We start from the raw sequence: 15,801 nt of genomic DNA, 5'->3' as shown, positions 1-15,801 counted from the left end.
AGTATTCAGACAGGGGGAGAAACCTCCATCTGCCACAGCCTGACTCACTGCTAGATCAGTGTGACTTACCTTTCAACAAGTCTGAGAAGAGAAGAGCTACCTTTCTTTTTCAAACACAGGCCACTTTCAGGTAACTATCTTCATGTGCTGTTCTCATGATCACAAGGATGTTCCAGCTTGTATGTGCACATGACTGAATGTGCTCAGTAATGCCTGGAGATGTAACTGGGCTACAGGGAGACTGAATGTCTACATTGTTCAAAAATGTCAATATGATGCATTTCAGGGACATTACCCTGCCATTGCAGTTCATATATAGAAGTGGGGAGAAACTCTATGGGGAGGGCAGGGGACATAAGGCTGAGGAATATTAGTCCTGTGAGAAACGGAGTTTTGGTTTGGAGAGCTGACATGAGCAAAGAGGTGTACTCAGACCTGCAGGTGGAGGTGGACACTGCACCACAGTCACCTGGGCATTCACAAATCTGGGTTTGGTATTTTGGCTCATTCAGTTACCATGGTCACTAAATGAGAAAAACTGTCCCAACTTTTTCTCTAGTACGTGCTTGCCTAAAGGGAACAATTGTCCACTGGCTATAATGCTAGATTCTGGTTCATTTGTACCAGTTTGAAAACAAACAGATAGCCATGCATGACATACCCATTCTAGGTACAGCTGCAATAAAAAAAAAATCACAGTGTAAGAGGAGCCTGCCTTAGCATCTTTTCCAAAGGTACTCTCCATTGGCAGAACAGTAATGTCGTCTTGTTCAGGTGGCTGTAAAGTATCGTGGGGTGTGGTACTACCAAGTAGTATACCTTTATAACAATTTAGGAATATCTGTAGGATTATTATATATGGATTGGGCTTGCATAAAAACCAAAAACATCTCAGTAAGCATGTCACTGTTAATTGTTCTTATTTCACTTTACAGTACTTTTCACTGTAGTTTTAACATGACTTAGGTATTGATAAATTATTTTACTGGATGTGGTGTGGATGTCACAAAAAGGAGGGTGCTTCTGGTTTCCATGAAGGAAAGGGTCTTCAGTGGCTGAGTATTTTGGAAATCTTTGGTTCCTGGCAGCTGGAAGTATATGTGCATTTCTCCCCTTTCCCCCGCCTATCTCTCCAGCTGTTTGTCATCTCCCTTTCCAGCACAAGAGGAACAATTCCCTTTTCCCTTGTTATTTCTTTTCCTCCCTTTCCTCCGCAATTCTCTATTCACCTTTCTTTGCGTCTTAGGCTGCTGTGGTAAGGAATATGCAGTAAGAGGCCAACCATCATTGTGGGACAAGAGAGTCGGGGAAGAGCCCCAAACTGAACTTGCTCCCCCTGCTGTTGTTACAGAAACAAGTGGAAAATGCTGCTACAGAACAGGGTCATTTTTCTTCAGCAGAAAATCCTCATTCTCTACTTACTCCCTTCCTTCTAGCCCTGATTTTTCTGCCCTAGCAGCTGCAGGCAAAATAATTAAAGTAACATTTGTTGTGGATAGAGAGAAGATAGACTTGGGATGCAGGAAGTAAACCTCTGGGGAGATCTCAAAGTTTTTACCAGGAAGGTTGTTTTCATCAATCACCAGTTATTACTAAGGGCTAGCAGCCTGTAAATGACAGTATAAATATGGGAAGTCACTGTTGATAAGACTCTAAAAAGTTTTCACATTCACTTTCATCTTATTCCAGGAATGTGTCTGGGATTGTATATAGAACCTCATTCCACTTAGTCTTCAGAAACTGAGAAGCAAAACCAAATTAAGGTAGTCTGACAGATAAATAACTGAGGAGAGGCGAAAACTCTGTCCTAATCATCAACTCTAGGAACAAGAGCAGAAACTTTCCCAGAGCTTCAGTATCTTGCCTAGGCTAGAATTGCTCACATTGTAGCTGATTAGACTCTAGCATATCTTTACTTAGCATATGCAACTTTTTGTTTTTCTAGAGCTTATTATCTTAGTACATTTTCATAGGGAAAGTTAAACAACTGGATTTGAAAAACAAAACAAAACACTTTGGAGAAGACATTTGACAATTGAAACCATTGTTAATTTTACAGGCTTGTGTTTAGAAGTTGCTGAACTGTTTCACTTCAAAGTTAATAAAATGTTAAACTCACTTCTAGTAGATGTAAAGAAATTGTATGCAAAGTTGCTTAAGTGAGAAGAGGAATTTGTTCAAAAGAAATAATGACTTTATTATAAAAAGTACTTTCAGCCGAACTGTTAAAATAAGTAAATGTCAAGCTTTTTGGTTGTTATATCTGTATAGTAATTTTAGAGAATGCACAAGGTCAAGGCTTTGCAAATATTTTAAAGCTGAAAATGCTCTTGGTGGCAGCTCCTGGCCTTGTTCCACTTCAAATACTGCTACAAAATTGCCTAGCATATATTTGTGATACACCTAACACAGTGTGGAAAGGGTTACATTAACATCAAGGGCTCAATTTTGCTTGGATATGCAACTTTTTAGATCAGCTGGGCAATGCTGTAGCAAACAAGAATTAATACATCACACTAAGAAAGCAGGCAGTAATCACTTATACTTTTATTTTCATCAGTTTCCTTTTGTGTATCTGTTTCAGAAAAGTATTTGCCTGGGAGTGATCAGTCTGGTTTGAAGACTTTTCTCAATAGATCACCTCTGTTCATCTTGCTTATCTGGTGTCACATAAAAACACACCTCCTTGCATCTCAGTTCTCCTCAGAGTAGCCACTTAAATGAAACAAAAAATTTCCTTTCAGCTGGAATGGAAATTGTGGTTTGGGTTAGGGAAATTCTTACACTTCTGAGAAGAGTGTTTCGGGCATTTCTGTTTGTTTTACTTCTGCTGATTTTAGGATCAATGCGGAATTTGAAATCCCATTCTAAAGCCTATAAAACACTTGCTGTAATGTTAAGTATAGTATTAACAATATCAAAGAAGCCATTTTCCATAATACAGGTGCGGTCCAATACAGCTTGCACTGAGGCATGTTTGGCAGCTTGCCTCAACAAAGACTGAATCAGAGCAAAAGTGCCTCTTCCAATTGGCTGTATGCTTCTAGTATAACCTCGTAAAGAATGACTTGCAAAATAATTAAAACACACCTTATCATCTCTGCAGTTCTTTAATGGCTGTGAATACTCTGAATACTTTAAAAAAAACCAGGTTTATAAGGCTATTCCTGTTCTTGAAATAGGAAGGAGGGAACATGAAAAGGGACAGTGACTTGTCCCACACAACAGCACTGCTGGGAATGGAAACCATATCTTTACTGATGTGGAAAGGACAAAACTACCCCCATTTGGCCCTGAACAAGTGCCTAGTTGTGGGTTGGATTAGCATTGGGGAAACAGGGTAAGGCTGCTTCTTTTGGTGATGTAGTCATTTTATGATCATTTTAAGTCATAAAGCAAACTACAACCCTTGTCCTGTTTAGAGTAGATTATCATTTTACAGATGACAGTAGATTATATCAGTTGCAATTTGTGACTACAATACAACACCTCAATGTTTTACCTTTACTTGATGAAAGACAATAGGGTCAAAAGACCACAGAAAAACAATGAAACTGGTATCAGTCAGTCTTGGAAAGGAAAGCTTTTTTCCCCTCTGTATAACTTTAATTATAGTAATCTTGCAAATGCATCATTCGAACTGCAGATTATTTTCAAAAATCTTTGTTTGAAAGCTAGGGAGTTTTCTGGAAAATGTGTTTACTGTATATTTTAAAAATACCAGTTCTCTCTGGTTACTGATTTGGTATTATTCTAATTAGCAGAACTGACAGCAGGAGGGGCTAGTGAGGGGGCAAAGGAAGCTGTTTCACGGGTGTTGGGTTTCTGAGGGAAAAATCAAGACGTTAATGGAGAAGAACCACATCTGTAAGAAACGTGATCGTTTTACTCTTTTTTAAGCACTGTAACCTGAATTGACGAGATGCTGTTTTACTTCGAGGGGACTGTTACACGTACTTTCATCTTCCTTTTTCACGGCCCTTCATACTTTTTTCCACACACTGAGTAACGCAGTCTCGTTTTCAACAGTGGCGCCTTCAGCACCGAAAAGCCCAGGTAAACGCCAACCCCGTGCTCCACGGGAGAGCACTTACGGTGCCTTCATCCTGCCACGTCCGACTATTAAGCAGAAGTCCACGTGAAAGGCTAATTTCAACATCTTCACTGTTATTTTGACGGCGCCCGACGACCGCTCCTTCCTCCTCACGCCCCCCCCCCCCCCCCGCGCAGGCGCAGCGGCAGCCAGAGCACGGCGGGAGGAGGAGGCGGGGTTAACGGCTTCGCCCCTGGCGCCTGCGCACTGGCGCGGCTGCGCGCCTCAGCGGGAGCGACGGTGGCGGTGGAGGTGACGGCGCGGAGGGCGGCAGGGGTGAGCCTCTTCTTCCCCCCTCCCTCTCTCAGCCGCCATTTCGGGATGCCGTGAGGGGGATGCGCTGCTGCCCCGGGGGCTGCGTGGCCCTGGGGCGGGGCGAGGCGGGAGGTGCTCTCACCCCGGCCGGGCAGTGTGGGCCGCCCGTCAGCCCTTCCAGCCCGGGGTCCAAACCTCTACTCTGAATGCGCGACCTAGTCTGTGGGACAAACTCGTTTCGGGGCATCCAGAGAGGACAGAACTGAGCTGGGGAAAAAAAGACACTTCTTCCATGTAGGACACTTCCAATGTAGGCGCTGGAATTTAAGTAGAATAAGTGGAGTTAAGGTTTTGGTGAAATGTAAACGATCCTTTTTCCTCTGCTACATGAGTCTGTGTCGTTGTACTGGATGTCAGTGTACTTAAGGTTCCTCTAGTACTACCAGTCTTTTATGGATATGAGAGTAACTTTATCTAGTGCTATGGTACCCAGTTCTGTGTCCTGACAAATTACTTCTGCGTTTATATAACACAACCTATACTTTAAAGGCTATGATAAGTAAAGAACGTTATCAACGTAACTGAAGCATCGTATCCTTTGCATTTTACCTAGTTTTTCTAGCCATCTATCTGTTTAGGACCAAGGCTGAAAGAGGCAAGGACCATTAGATCAGCGTGATTGGACTGGGGACTCGTGGATCATGTTAATTGCACAAGGTTTTTTATGCTGTTCCAGTGCTGGATTTTTTATGATCATTTATCTAATCTTTGTGAATCTGCAAGTGTTACAAAACTATTACCCGGCTCATCACTTAAATCTGAACGACCCAAGTAGGAAATACCTAGAAGGCTTCTTAAAGGGCTAGAGCTCAAAAATGAAACAGACTTCCAAAACTCAGAATACTGTTGCGTGACTGAATGAGTTTGTGGTCTGTTGGGGGTGTATCAGAAATAATGTATGATATGCTGATTTGTATTTTACATTGCTCATGAAAGTAGAGTTGCATAGGAAATAACGCATCTTTTATTGCTTCATAATACTTAAGAATATAGAAGACACTTTTAAATGACTGTGGGATCTTGTAACTTTCTCATGTAGAATCAAAACCATTTCATATCTGTGTTTGGAATAAACCCCCAGAACAAAGCATGGAGGACTAAAATACAGAAAGGATAGATCTTGGGTTTAAACTTCTAATCTTCTAATTTAAGATATTCAAAGTCATTTAAACCATACTTAAAAATAGACTAAGCTGTATGTCAGCAGTCTTCTGCAATAAATTACAGTGAAGATTCTAGTATTTCTAAGCAAAAAGGCCCTGAGCTGTACGCCGTATTTGAGAATGTGCTTGTGTGTAGCCACACTATTGCTTTTCACAGCTTTTATGTACATTGAGGTCAGCGTCTAAATGTGTAATCTTGTATATGCATGTGTCTTTCAAGACTGAGGCTCTGTACTTGTTAATGTTTTATGTTATGCCTTTTTGATAATCACAAAATGTGGGGAAAAAATCTCGTAACTTAGTCTAAGGTTTTAATGCTTTTTAAGTGGAGGGGTGGAGTTTTTTTCAGAGAAAGGATAGGACAAGCTTCCATATTTGAGCAAGGAGAAAACAGTACAGTCCAGAACAGGGGGACTAGAAAATTAGAATTTGTAAAAAAAAAAATGCCCATATTTATTTTTGTATTAATCTCTCATTTTCATAAGCTGTATATCTAAGAAAAGATGGCAGACCCTTGGCAAGAATGTATGGATTATGCAGTTGCTGTAGCAAGAAAAGCTGGGGAGGTAAGTATAAACTATTATAAATAACATTATTTATTGAGTCTAGTATGTATATGGCTTCTGAAGGAGTTTGGTGTTGGATATTCTTCTGAGGATTATTTTGTCAAAAACATAAATTATCAGAATCGTTCAGTGATGTTCAAGATTGGAGTGTCTTTGATGTTTACGGCTTGGTTAATTTAAGAAAACAACTTTACACTTTTTTTTGGACCAGAGTCTAGTTAAAGACTAAGCATTATCTTTTGTTCCTTAAATTTTATTTAAAAAAAAAGAAAAAATTCTGAATTGTGGTAAACAAGGAGCATCTCTGGTTTTCCCCTTAAACTGCACCTGTCTACCTTACTATTTTACCACCTGAAAACTGTTGACAGTCTTTCCTGTGAACACCTCAATCAACTTTATACAGTGGCTTGTTGTTGGCACAAGATACCATATCGAGTTCTCTTCATGAAGACGGCTTTACTTCTATAAATAAGAAGCATCCCTTGCCGTGGCAATACTTTGCACATGTGTGATCTAAGATGGCTTAGAACAAGAAAGAGTTTGCACATCTTGGCAGACAGAGCATAAGAATGGTTACCAAATGTTCAGTTCTTGGTGGTTCTGCTTGGTACATTTGAATGCTATTGCAGCCAGACAAGATGGCACATGTACTAATTCTGTCCCCTGGAGCTGCAGAATCTTCAGAACATTGTCCCTGCAATGACCTCATTAAAGTCTTCCCTCAGAAAATCTTTCGAAGTTATAGTAAAATAATTTTGTAGGCTGTGAGGCATGGATTCTTGCTTAAGCTGATTCTGATAGTTTTAAGATCATAAATGCAGGGTCTGGTTAAAAATAGCTGACTTAAGCTCAGTCTTAAGTGTTTCATTCAACTCTGGTATTTAAATTTATAAATCAAAAACTTGACCTCACAAAATAGAGCTCAGTTTCATGTACCAGTGGATTTTCTTGTAGTACTTGGATTTAAGGTCATGTAAAAAGTTTGTGCTGAGTGGGGAGACAGATAGATAGATAGATGCAAGGGTAAGCCCCAGCTCCTGCAGTTAAATCCAGGTTTTGTCACTGCTTGTGTTCATGTTTTCTATGTGCAGTATAGAAAATGATGGTAAAAATGATGCTCAGATTTTTGGGAAAACTAATATTTTCCATACTGTTAATGGAGAAAGATTTTTCTTTTTTCTTTTTTTTATTTAATTTTGTTAACAGATAATCCATGGAGCACTCAAAGGAGAAGTATCTGTTATGACTAAAAGTTCACCAGTAGATCTAGTGACAGAAACTGATCAAAAAGTAGAAAACTTCATTATTTCTTTGATAAAAGAAAAGTATCCTTCTCACAGGTATGGCTTCTTATCAATACACTTTTTATAGAAGAAGGGGAGAGGTGACTGGAAGAAGAAAATGGAAAGTTTATGATTTTGCTTGGTAAAATTTCATTACGATTGGCATGCTGGAAAGCTACAGAATTCTCTCTTACCCTCTATAAATTAAGTATTTTAGAGTAGTAGCGGGTTGAAGTTTTGCCCAGGGCTGTAGTAACAAAACAAGGTGTCCCCAGGGTCTACTGACGTGAGTTTAGCCTTGCTTAAAACTTATACTGAAAGTCGCTTCCAGTTGAGCCAGCTGTAAGTAACTTCTTGGTTATTTGTGTTGGAGAATCAAAGGTGGCCCCAAGATACCCAGAATCCAAATTTCTTGTATGCTGTTGGCTGTTGAAACTAGCATGCCTTTGCTGTCTGTGCTGGATGGGTCGCGTGGTACTGAGTGTGCCTTTGGCAAGTCTCATACAACTTAAGAACATCAAACATCCTTAAAAGAAGACAGGATCTTCTGATTCTACATAACTGAAAGTCTGTCATACAAAATACTGATTTTTTTTTTTTGTATTGCTCTTTCCTTTTTTTTTTTCCTCCCCATGCCCCTCCTCCCCCCAAAATAAATCTATTCTTGAAGCATGAATTGTATGTATTTTACTTACTTACATGTAACATTCCCATTTTGACATCTGAAACTATTATTTCAGGGTCATTCCACAAGTCTGTGTGCTTACACTACTTTAGTTAGGTTACTGACATTTCGCATCACCTCAGTTGTTCCAATTCTATACATATTTATTACGCTTCACATATATAGCTACAATAAGAAAATCTCCAAGAAAATGCAAGAAAAATTAGCAAATCCACTTTAAGGAAACTGTATTAAACTTGAGACTTCATCCCTTTACCATGTTACCATTTTGTAATGCCTGTAAAACTAAACAGTTTTGAGACTAACAGCTTTCTGTCATATTTGGGTTGAAATCAGACTGCAAATTTAATAGCTACTGCACTGGTGTAACTAGATGCACATGACCACAAAGATTTTCTTCAGTTAAAACACAAGCTAAAAAGTAGTGGTTTATAGCACAAATAAACTGAAAGGCGTAAATAGCTACAAGTATTCTGACCAAAATTTGATGATGCTGTCACTGGAAAAAATGATGAAAACTGAAATGTTCTGAATACTAAATTGCAGTAATGGATATTAAAATGTAAAGTTCTTTTCCCCACATGCTGTGCTTATCTCTGACATCATAAAAATTGATGCAAGCTTGGTCAGATGTGATTGCTGCTTTCTAGAGAAATTGTGTATTTCTCAGCTTTTTACATATGATCACTGGTGGTACAAAAACCTGCATCTCACTTTAAAAATTTTAATTTCAAGGACAGTGTTGTAATTCAGATATTTTAAACAGTTTCTTTGTATCTTTTAAATGTCTTTGCTACTCCAGCTTCATCGGAGAAGAATCTGTTGCAGCTGGAGAGGGCAGCATTTTGACAGATAACCCCACATGGATTATAGACCCTATTGATGGAACTACCAACTTCGTACACAGGTCCACCTTTCATTTTTTTATGTTAGCAACTTCAACTGATTACCTTTTTTCTTTCTCCAGTTCCATGAAAGTAAAGTTTTTTTCATTTTTAAATTGCTTTAAAAGAGATATTATGGACTTGTTAATAGTTACAAATTGCTATTTGCATTTATTGAGAGCCATTGAGCAGTTTTTGTAATCATTTTAGTATTTCTGTAAGTATTATAATAGTCTCACTCTATAACCAACAGCAGTTGTTCCATGAGAGGCCTGTACTATATAGGAGGGATCAGCAGCTTTTGGCACATGTGCCAAAGATAGGTGGGCAGATTTTAACAGTAAAGCAACAGAACTCAGAATTAGGAGTTGCAGCATCTTCAGAGAGGTGATAACAGCTCCAAGTGCTGATTTCTAAGAAACTTCAAATTCATTGAGATCTAGGAGCCACTACCATGAAAGCAAGCAGAATATCACCGGTAATTGTCTAGTGGTAATTTACACCAGGACGAGGAGGGGACTTTCAGTGTAATGCTGACTACCTATTCCTTCTGTCTTTCAAACATGACAGATTTTGGCCCTGATGAGCTTTTCTGAGTGCATGTGATTCCAATTTTGAAATGACTGCTGCGATGTGTGCCAGAGCTTTAAACAGCTGCTGAATCCTGCTAAATAATGTGTTGAAAAAGCTGTAAGAAAAGAACTCGTTCTGCTGGTTTTACAGACTTAAAAGTCTGTATTTTTTTCAGATAGCAATTAAAGCAAATGTTTTGGAACTGCAAATTTTCAAGAGTAAAAAATAATAATAAAAAAAATTAATTGGTTGATTGTTAGAAACTTGACTGAGACGCAGCCCACCATGTCCTATAGATTCCCACTGCCTTCACTCTTCCCCCTGCATTCTTCCTTCTCACTTCAGTATCTGTCTTTCTCATTGCTTTGGTGGAGAAAGTGGAGGTGGGGGGAGAGGTGACTTGTTTCTTTTGATGAGACCATTTTGGCCAGCTTGTTCCTTCTGAGAAAGGTTAGTAGTATAGAGGCTTGCTTGTATTCTTTGGCTATAAAGTGACAGTCCCTAAGCTAGTAACAGTTGTAACTGGGATGACAGTCCCTAAGCTATAACAGGCTTAGTTTCAGTGGGTGAAAAAGTTTGTATTTTAAATGGTAATTGGTGGTGTTGGGTCTGTTTTCTTAGTAAATTGTGCAAGTTCAGAAAACTGACATTTCCTATATAGTCCAAGTTTCTTTTTGAAATATACATTACATTTAACTGAACATTGTTTTTATTGAGAGTAAGCTTGGTAATGAAAGAAGCATAGTATCTCACTATAAATCAGTAAAATGTTTTGTTTTGTAGGTTTCCATTTGTGGCAGTTTCAATTGGCTTTGTTGTAAACAAAAAGGTATACTTTTTATTACTTAATATCTAATCAATCAAAACCAAATTAATTCCTTGTTGCTAGCTATAACTAAGATCTGCATTTTCACAGTAAATAGGAAGAAAGGGGAAAAAAAACCTCCAGGTGTTTTTGCTTTTTCTTACAGATAGAGTTTGGAATTGTGTACAGTTGTCTAGAAGACAAGATGTATACTGCCAGAAAAGGAAAAGGTGCATTTTGCAATGGTCAAAAACTTCAAGTATCAGGCCAAGAAGGTAAGCTGAACTGAGTAGCTTGTTTCTGGTAATGATATTTATTTTGCAAACGAGGCATCAACAGTTTTAGACCTGGATATATTCCTGTTTCTTAGCTCATAGTTTTGTTTTGCAAAGACAGGCTTTTTTGGCCATGGTTTGTTCAGTTTTGAGAAACAGCTTTTATGTTCTCTTTGATGCATGTAAAACATGCTTGTGATCTTTGCAAAATCAGGACTCAGCAATTGAAGATTTTACTCCCTGTGTGTCTGTGTTCTGGGTTTTTATTTGTTTGTTTTTAATTCCCTGTATGTCTGTGATCAGTCTATGATTGTTCTTTAGAGTATGTAAAAAAACCTACCAAACAGTTCAACTTCTTCCAGGTGTGAAGTAGTGGTTTAAATCACTATCACTCTTGTATACTTACTACCCTATGTAAAGTAAAATCCACACTTAAAGCGGGACCTTTAAAGATATGAGGACTGTTCTAATTGTTATAGCAATAGAATTTAATTACTAATTACATCGGTTAATGTATATGCATAATTGAACCAGATCATGCTTTGTTCACTTCATTTTTATTTTTTCCTGCCATTTTCCATGTAAGAACAGATTTTTAGACATTCAATATATGTAATATTTGTATTAAAATACTTTTATTCAGTCTTGTAAGAAAGCAATGAAGTAAACTCTGCTAATTACTGTTCTTATATAAGCTGTACTGTTGGAAAAGTGAGGTTTTGGGTTTTTTTCAGACATTACAAAATCCCTTTTAGTAACAGAGTTGGGATCAAATCGTGATCCAGAGACTGTAAAAATAATTCTTGCCAACATGGAAAGACTTCTCAGTATTCCTATTCATGGGTAAGATACTTCCTATTTTTTATATTTACTGGTAGTGTTAATATTGTAAATATGTAAATATTATAATTTTTAGGAAGGACTGGTTGCATTACATTTGACACTTTAAATGTGAAATATGATTTAAATGTTTTTGTCTTGTAGCTTCTGCAGAGAAACTCTAAGTGTGTTTTAACTTTTTCAAGCTGGGACATATATAAGAGAACCCTAAAAATCAGTATTGGGAAGCAAAGTATTTTTGGTTTTGTAGGACTAAAAAGTGTTGTATTTACTAGTTAAACAAATGAAATACAATTTTGTGGTTTTCTTTTTTTTTTTTTTTTTTTTCCCAGAAACACACAAGGAATAAAACTGGAAAAACAGAAGCTATATAACATTTCTTACTTTCCTTACTCTGTAGTAATGAAAATAATTTGGTTTTTTTATATATATATTTCAGAAGACAAGAGCAGATGTCCCTTTCCTCTTTCAACACCGTACAGTTTTTTTGAATTTGTCCAAGTAGATGAAAGTGTCCATAAACTGCTCTTATTTTGGTTAGGTTCCCTGCTTTGTCTCCTCCAGATAAGCTAAAGCCTACATTTCTGCAAACCATTTTACGTCTAAATGTGGTTTCAGTAGACGGTTTTTTGTTACGCAACCCTACTCATGTTTCTGATCTAAAAGGGGTTGTAGTTTTATGCTGAGATTCTCAAGATTCTTGTTTTGACACTTAACATATAGGGTTTTTTCTACTTTCAAAAAGTCTTCTGATGTCATTAAAGAATATATGCTAAATTGTAAGTAGGGAATACACTTTAGGTATGTTGTTGGTTGAACTTTGGTATTTTATTTGTAAAAAATAAATTGAGATTGGAGTTGATTTAAGTTGCTTCTTGCAGTAACTTAGCTGCTATGGTTTACAATTTAACGTACGTGTTACTGATAATTGAAATAACTGCAATTATTTGTACAAGTCACACTTACTGACTAAGGGCATCAACATTTCCAAAAGAAACTGGAATTTGTAACACAAGGGGTTTGATGAAATTACCCAGACCAAATTTATGCTGTGTAATTTATTTTTTGTGATTACTGCTGTTACAGTGTTTTGCAAGTCAGTGATGCTTACTGAGCATCACCAGAGAAACTGAAGTAACTGTTTTTTCAATGCTAAGAACAGTGTACACTCTACTTGAATTCTTGTATTCAAAAAGTGAAGTAGAGTATCTGTTACTGTTTCATGGGTAGATATCTTCCATGATGTTTTAGGTTAAAAAGGTTTTTTTGAGATGTGTTTTCACTCTAAACCAAAATTGTTTAAGAGAATTCATAAATGTAATTTCTGGAAATTTTCTATATTTGGAGAGCTCTTCAAGCTACTTAAGCAAAACTTCATTCCAAACTTTTTGTTTCGCTGCAGCATTCCGTCACATTTTCTCTCGCTCAGTTCACTTTGCGTATGATGCTTCTGTGTTCTCTGTGCAGTGTACACAGACATCCTGACTTTCTTACAAACTGTTCTCAATTAACAAACAAATATGTCTCCTTTAGGATTAGAGCCGTTGGTACAGCAGCTGTGAACATGTGCCTTGTGGCAACGGGTGGAGCTGATGCCTATTATGAAATGGGGATTCACTGCTGGGATATGGCAGGGGCTGGAATCATTATTACTGAAGCAGGTGGAGTACTGCTAGATGTATCAGGTAAGTATGCGGGCATGCATGATACTCTTTTGTCCTTTTAAATAGCTAATTGGGAGGAAAATATAGCTGAAATGAGAAGGCAAAGAGTTTTTTCAATCCTCTTTCCAAATTACCACTACTGAACAGAGTTCCCATCCAGTTAATAGAGCGTCAATTGTATGTTCTTAAGCTACAGGACAACATTTACTCCCTTGGCTGAGCACCTGGAAGAGTGAAAAAAGACAGTAAACATACACTGAACAGAATTTAAATGTAGCTTGTATGAGATACCTATTGTGTTAAATGCATTTTTACCCAGGGGCAAACCTTGGTCCTAAATAGTAATATACCATTTACACTTGATTTTTTCAATGCTCATTTGCTTACCAACTTTTCATTTTCTCCAGATACAAGCTAATTACTTTGCTTGCTTTGATTTCTAGGTGGACCATTTGATTTGATGTCTCGAAGAATAATTGCAGCAAGTAGTCGAGCTATAGGAGAGAGAATAGCCAAAGCACTTCAAGTAATTCCTCTGAAAAGGGATGATGCAACTAATTGAATACCAAAACTACACCTTAAATGTAATTATATAAATGTTGTCTCATACTCCCATGTGGTGGTGGTTCTACACCTTGAATCTGATAATAAGATAGATGGTAGTCTTTCAATACTTGTGTGAATGCTAAGTTGTGTTTTGAGATTGGACCAACATTGTAAGTAAGCCTTTACTGTTAAGTATTTTATTTAATATCTTGATTACATAAAGAAGCAAATATATACAACTAATATTTTCAAGTTTTATACTACACTGGAAGGCATAGCAAGAGACTCTTTGATGTATAGATAAATAAAACCCTCTAGTTCTGTAAGTGACAGAACAGAATTCACTGTCTTAACACCACATCATCACATCTAATCCTGAACCTAAAAAGATGAAGGCATTACTGTTTATCCAATATTTCTCTCTCTCATCTGTTGTTTTCTTCAGTGTCATCAGTGTATCCATTTCCTTACCTTGTTAAGGTTTTTGTAGAGGTAGTCCACACATTTCCAACCTTTTTTTAGTTGCTTGTAGTTTTGGCTCTAATTTAAAACCTTTATTACTTAGCTGTCATTGTTCTTGTAGTCATCGTTCTTCCTTTCTTATGGTAGATAAACACAATCTCTTCTTTAGCCTCTTATGTGGCCGGTACGCTTGCAAATTCATTACAGTTGCAAAAATAATAGTTATTGTGCCAGAAAATGTGTGCATCTCCCAGAAATAAGTTCTAAACACACCTTCTATCACTAAATGGATTTACTTTAAATTAAGATGAAGTATGATTTGCATTTGACCATTGGAATCAGCTAATACTAGGTCCTCTATCTTATTCTTGGCAGTTATAATTCCTGTTAATTTTTCTTGGGCTTCTCCACGGATGTGTGTGTTTCAAAGTCTAAGAAATCATTAAAATCCAAGAGAGTTTTCAGTAACTCAGCTGGCAAAAAAATAAGCCTGTAGTCCAAATTTTTTACATAATTTTCTGTAAGTTATGAAAGCAGTGACCAACCAGGATCAGGTTTCCATTGTTATAGAGTGTACAGGCACAAAAGAAGATACATATCTAAACCTAAAGGGTTTGTAAATCTAGGAAATATTCGTAATTTCATTCTTGGTGTCAGTTGTTCTAAACTTTGAAAACTATACTGGTTCTTTGAATTTTTGTATTTAAGATTGTAAAAAGTATCAGTGTACTGTTCAAATAATTAATGCACTTTAAAAAAAAATATTTAACTTGGATCAGTTTTTTAGACTGATTTTTCCGTGTCTAAAGTTTCTGAAAGAAAGTTGTCTCATTGGTGGTCCAGTCAAGACACAGCAATGCTTTGGAAAACCTGACTTTTTGTACTGCTGTACCACTATTTTTATTTTGGAAAATGGTGTTCTCTGTCTTGAAGTTTCAACAGAAACTTATTATGTCTTATTATACATTTCAGTCTTTTATATTCGTTGATTTTTGCAGATTTTGCAGAAATATTAATTTGAATTTGTATCTAATGCCAGATGATTAACGTTAATGAGATCACCGTGCTATTTAAAGGTTTTGTCAAAAAGCCAGACTTAGATTAATTTTATTTTTTAAATTCCCATTGACAAGGATAGAAACTTTTTGAGCATTGCACTGTAACTTTACTGCTGTAAGTGATGTGAGATCATTATTTCTTGAGAAGTATGTCTACTGTACCATTTCTGTGGCTTTTGTATAACAAATTCTGCATAACTTCTTTAAACTGATTTATGTGTGAAATGGAGACATATCTAAAAAATACATGAGATGGGAGAACACATTCAAAATAAATATGCTTTAGCAGCACCAGCTTCAGATGTACTTCCTTTCTTAACATTCATCAGAGTACAATGCTGGGTCCCAACAAGCTGGATTTGTGGGCTTCAAACTTAGTCTCTGAGTTGAACACTTTCTCTTCTTGGCCTCTGATGTAGATAGATCATAAACTGTTGTGCTTTAGGTAAGTGGGATTATGTATGCACCTGCAGTAGGTTTTTAGAGTGTATATTCCAACACCTTCCAATGAGATCATGGTGCATTAGTAATCTCCAACCACAGAGCTCAAACTTTACAGATTGTCTTGCCTGTGATTTGTTTTGTAGGC

At 37.1% G+C, this 15,801-nt stretch overlaps 1 protein-coding gene across 1 annotated transcript; it reads left to right on the top strand.

The window, feature by feature from the left end:
• Window positions 1-4,276: 4,276 nt before the first annotated feature.
• On the top strand, window positions 4,277-15,503 carry IMPA1 (inositol monophosphatase 1). Its single transcript, XM_075023498.1, has 9 exons — window positions 4,277-4,369; window positions 6,057-6,137; window positions 7,344-7,477; window positions 8,908-9,012; window positions 10,346-10,391; window positions 10,534-10,642; window positions 11,377-11,485; window positions 13,016-13,167; window positions 13,590-15,503. The coding sequence occupies exons 2-9, from the start codon at window positions 6,075-6,077 to the stop codon at window positions 13,706-13,708; spliced, it is 837 nt and encodes a 278-aa protein (XP_074879599.1). The 5' UTR covers window positions 4,277-4,369; window positions 6,057-6,074; the 3' UTR covers window positions 13,709-15,503.
• Window positions 15,504-15,801: the final 298 nt, after the last annotated feature.

Source organism: Buteo buteo, chromosome 3 (genome assembly GCF_964188355.1).
Source record: "Buteo buteo chromosome 3, bButBut1.hap1.1, whole genome shotgun sequence".
In the NCBI taxonomy this organism is placed as follows: Eukaryota; Metazoa; Chordata; class Aves; order Accipitriformes; family Accipitridae; genus Buteo; species Buteo buteo.
The sequence above is the reverse complement of the archived record's forward strand: the minus strand, read 5'-3'. Positions and strand labels throughout refer to the sequence as shown.

Excerpts from the sequence above, each read along its gene's own strand:
- IMPA1 (XM_075023498.1), top strand. The coding sequence starts at position 6,075 with ATGGCAGACCCTTGGCAAGAATGTATGGATTATGCAGTTGCTGTAGCA. Across the intron at positions 7,478-8,907 it reads GAAAAGTATCCTTCTCACAG|CTTCATCGGAGAAGAATCTG; the intron begins GTATGGCTTCTT and ends TTGCTACTCCAG. Across the intron at positions 10,643-11,376 it reads TCAAGTATCAGGCCAAGAAG|ACATTACAAAATCCCTTTTA; the intron begins GTAAGCTGAACT and ends GGTTTTTTTCAG.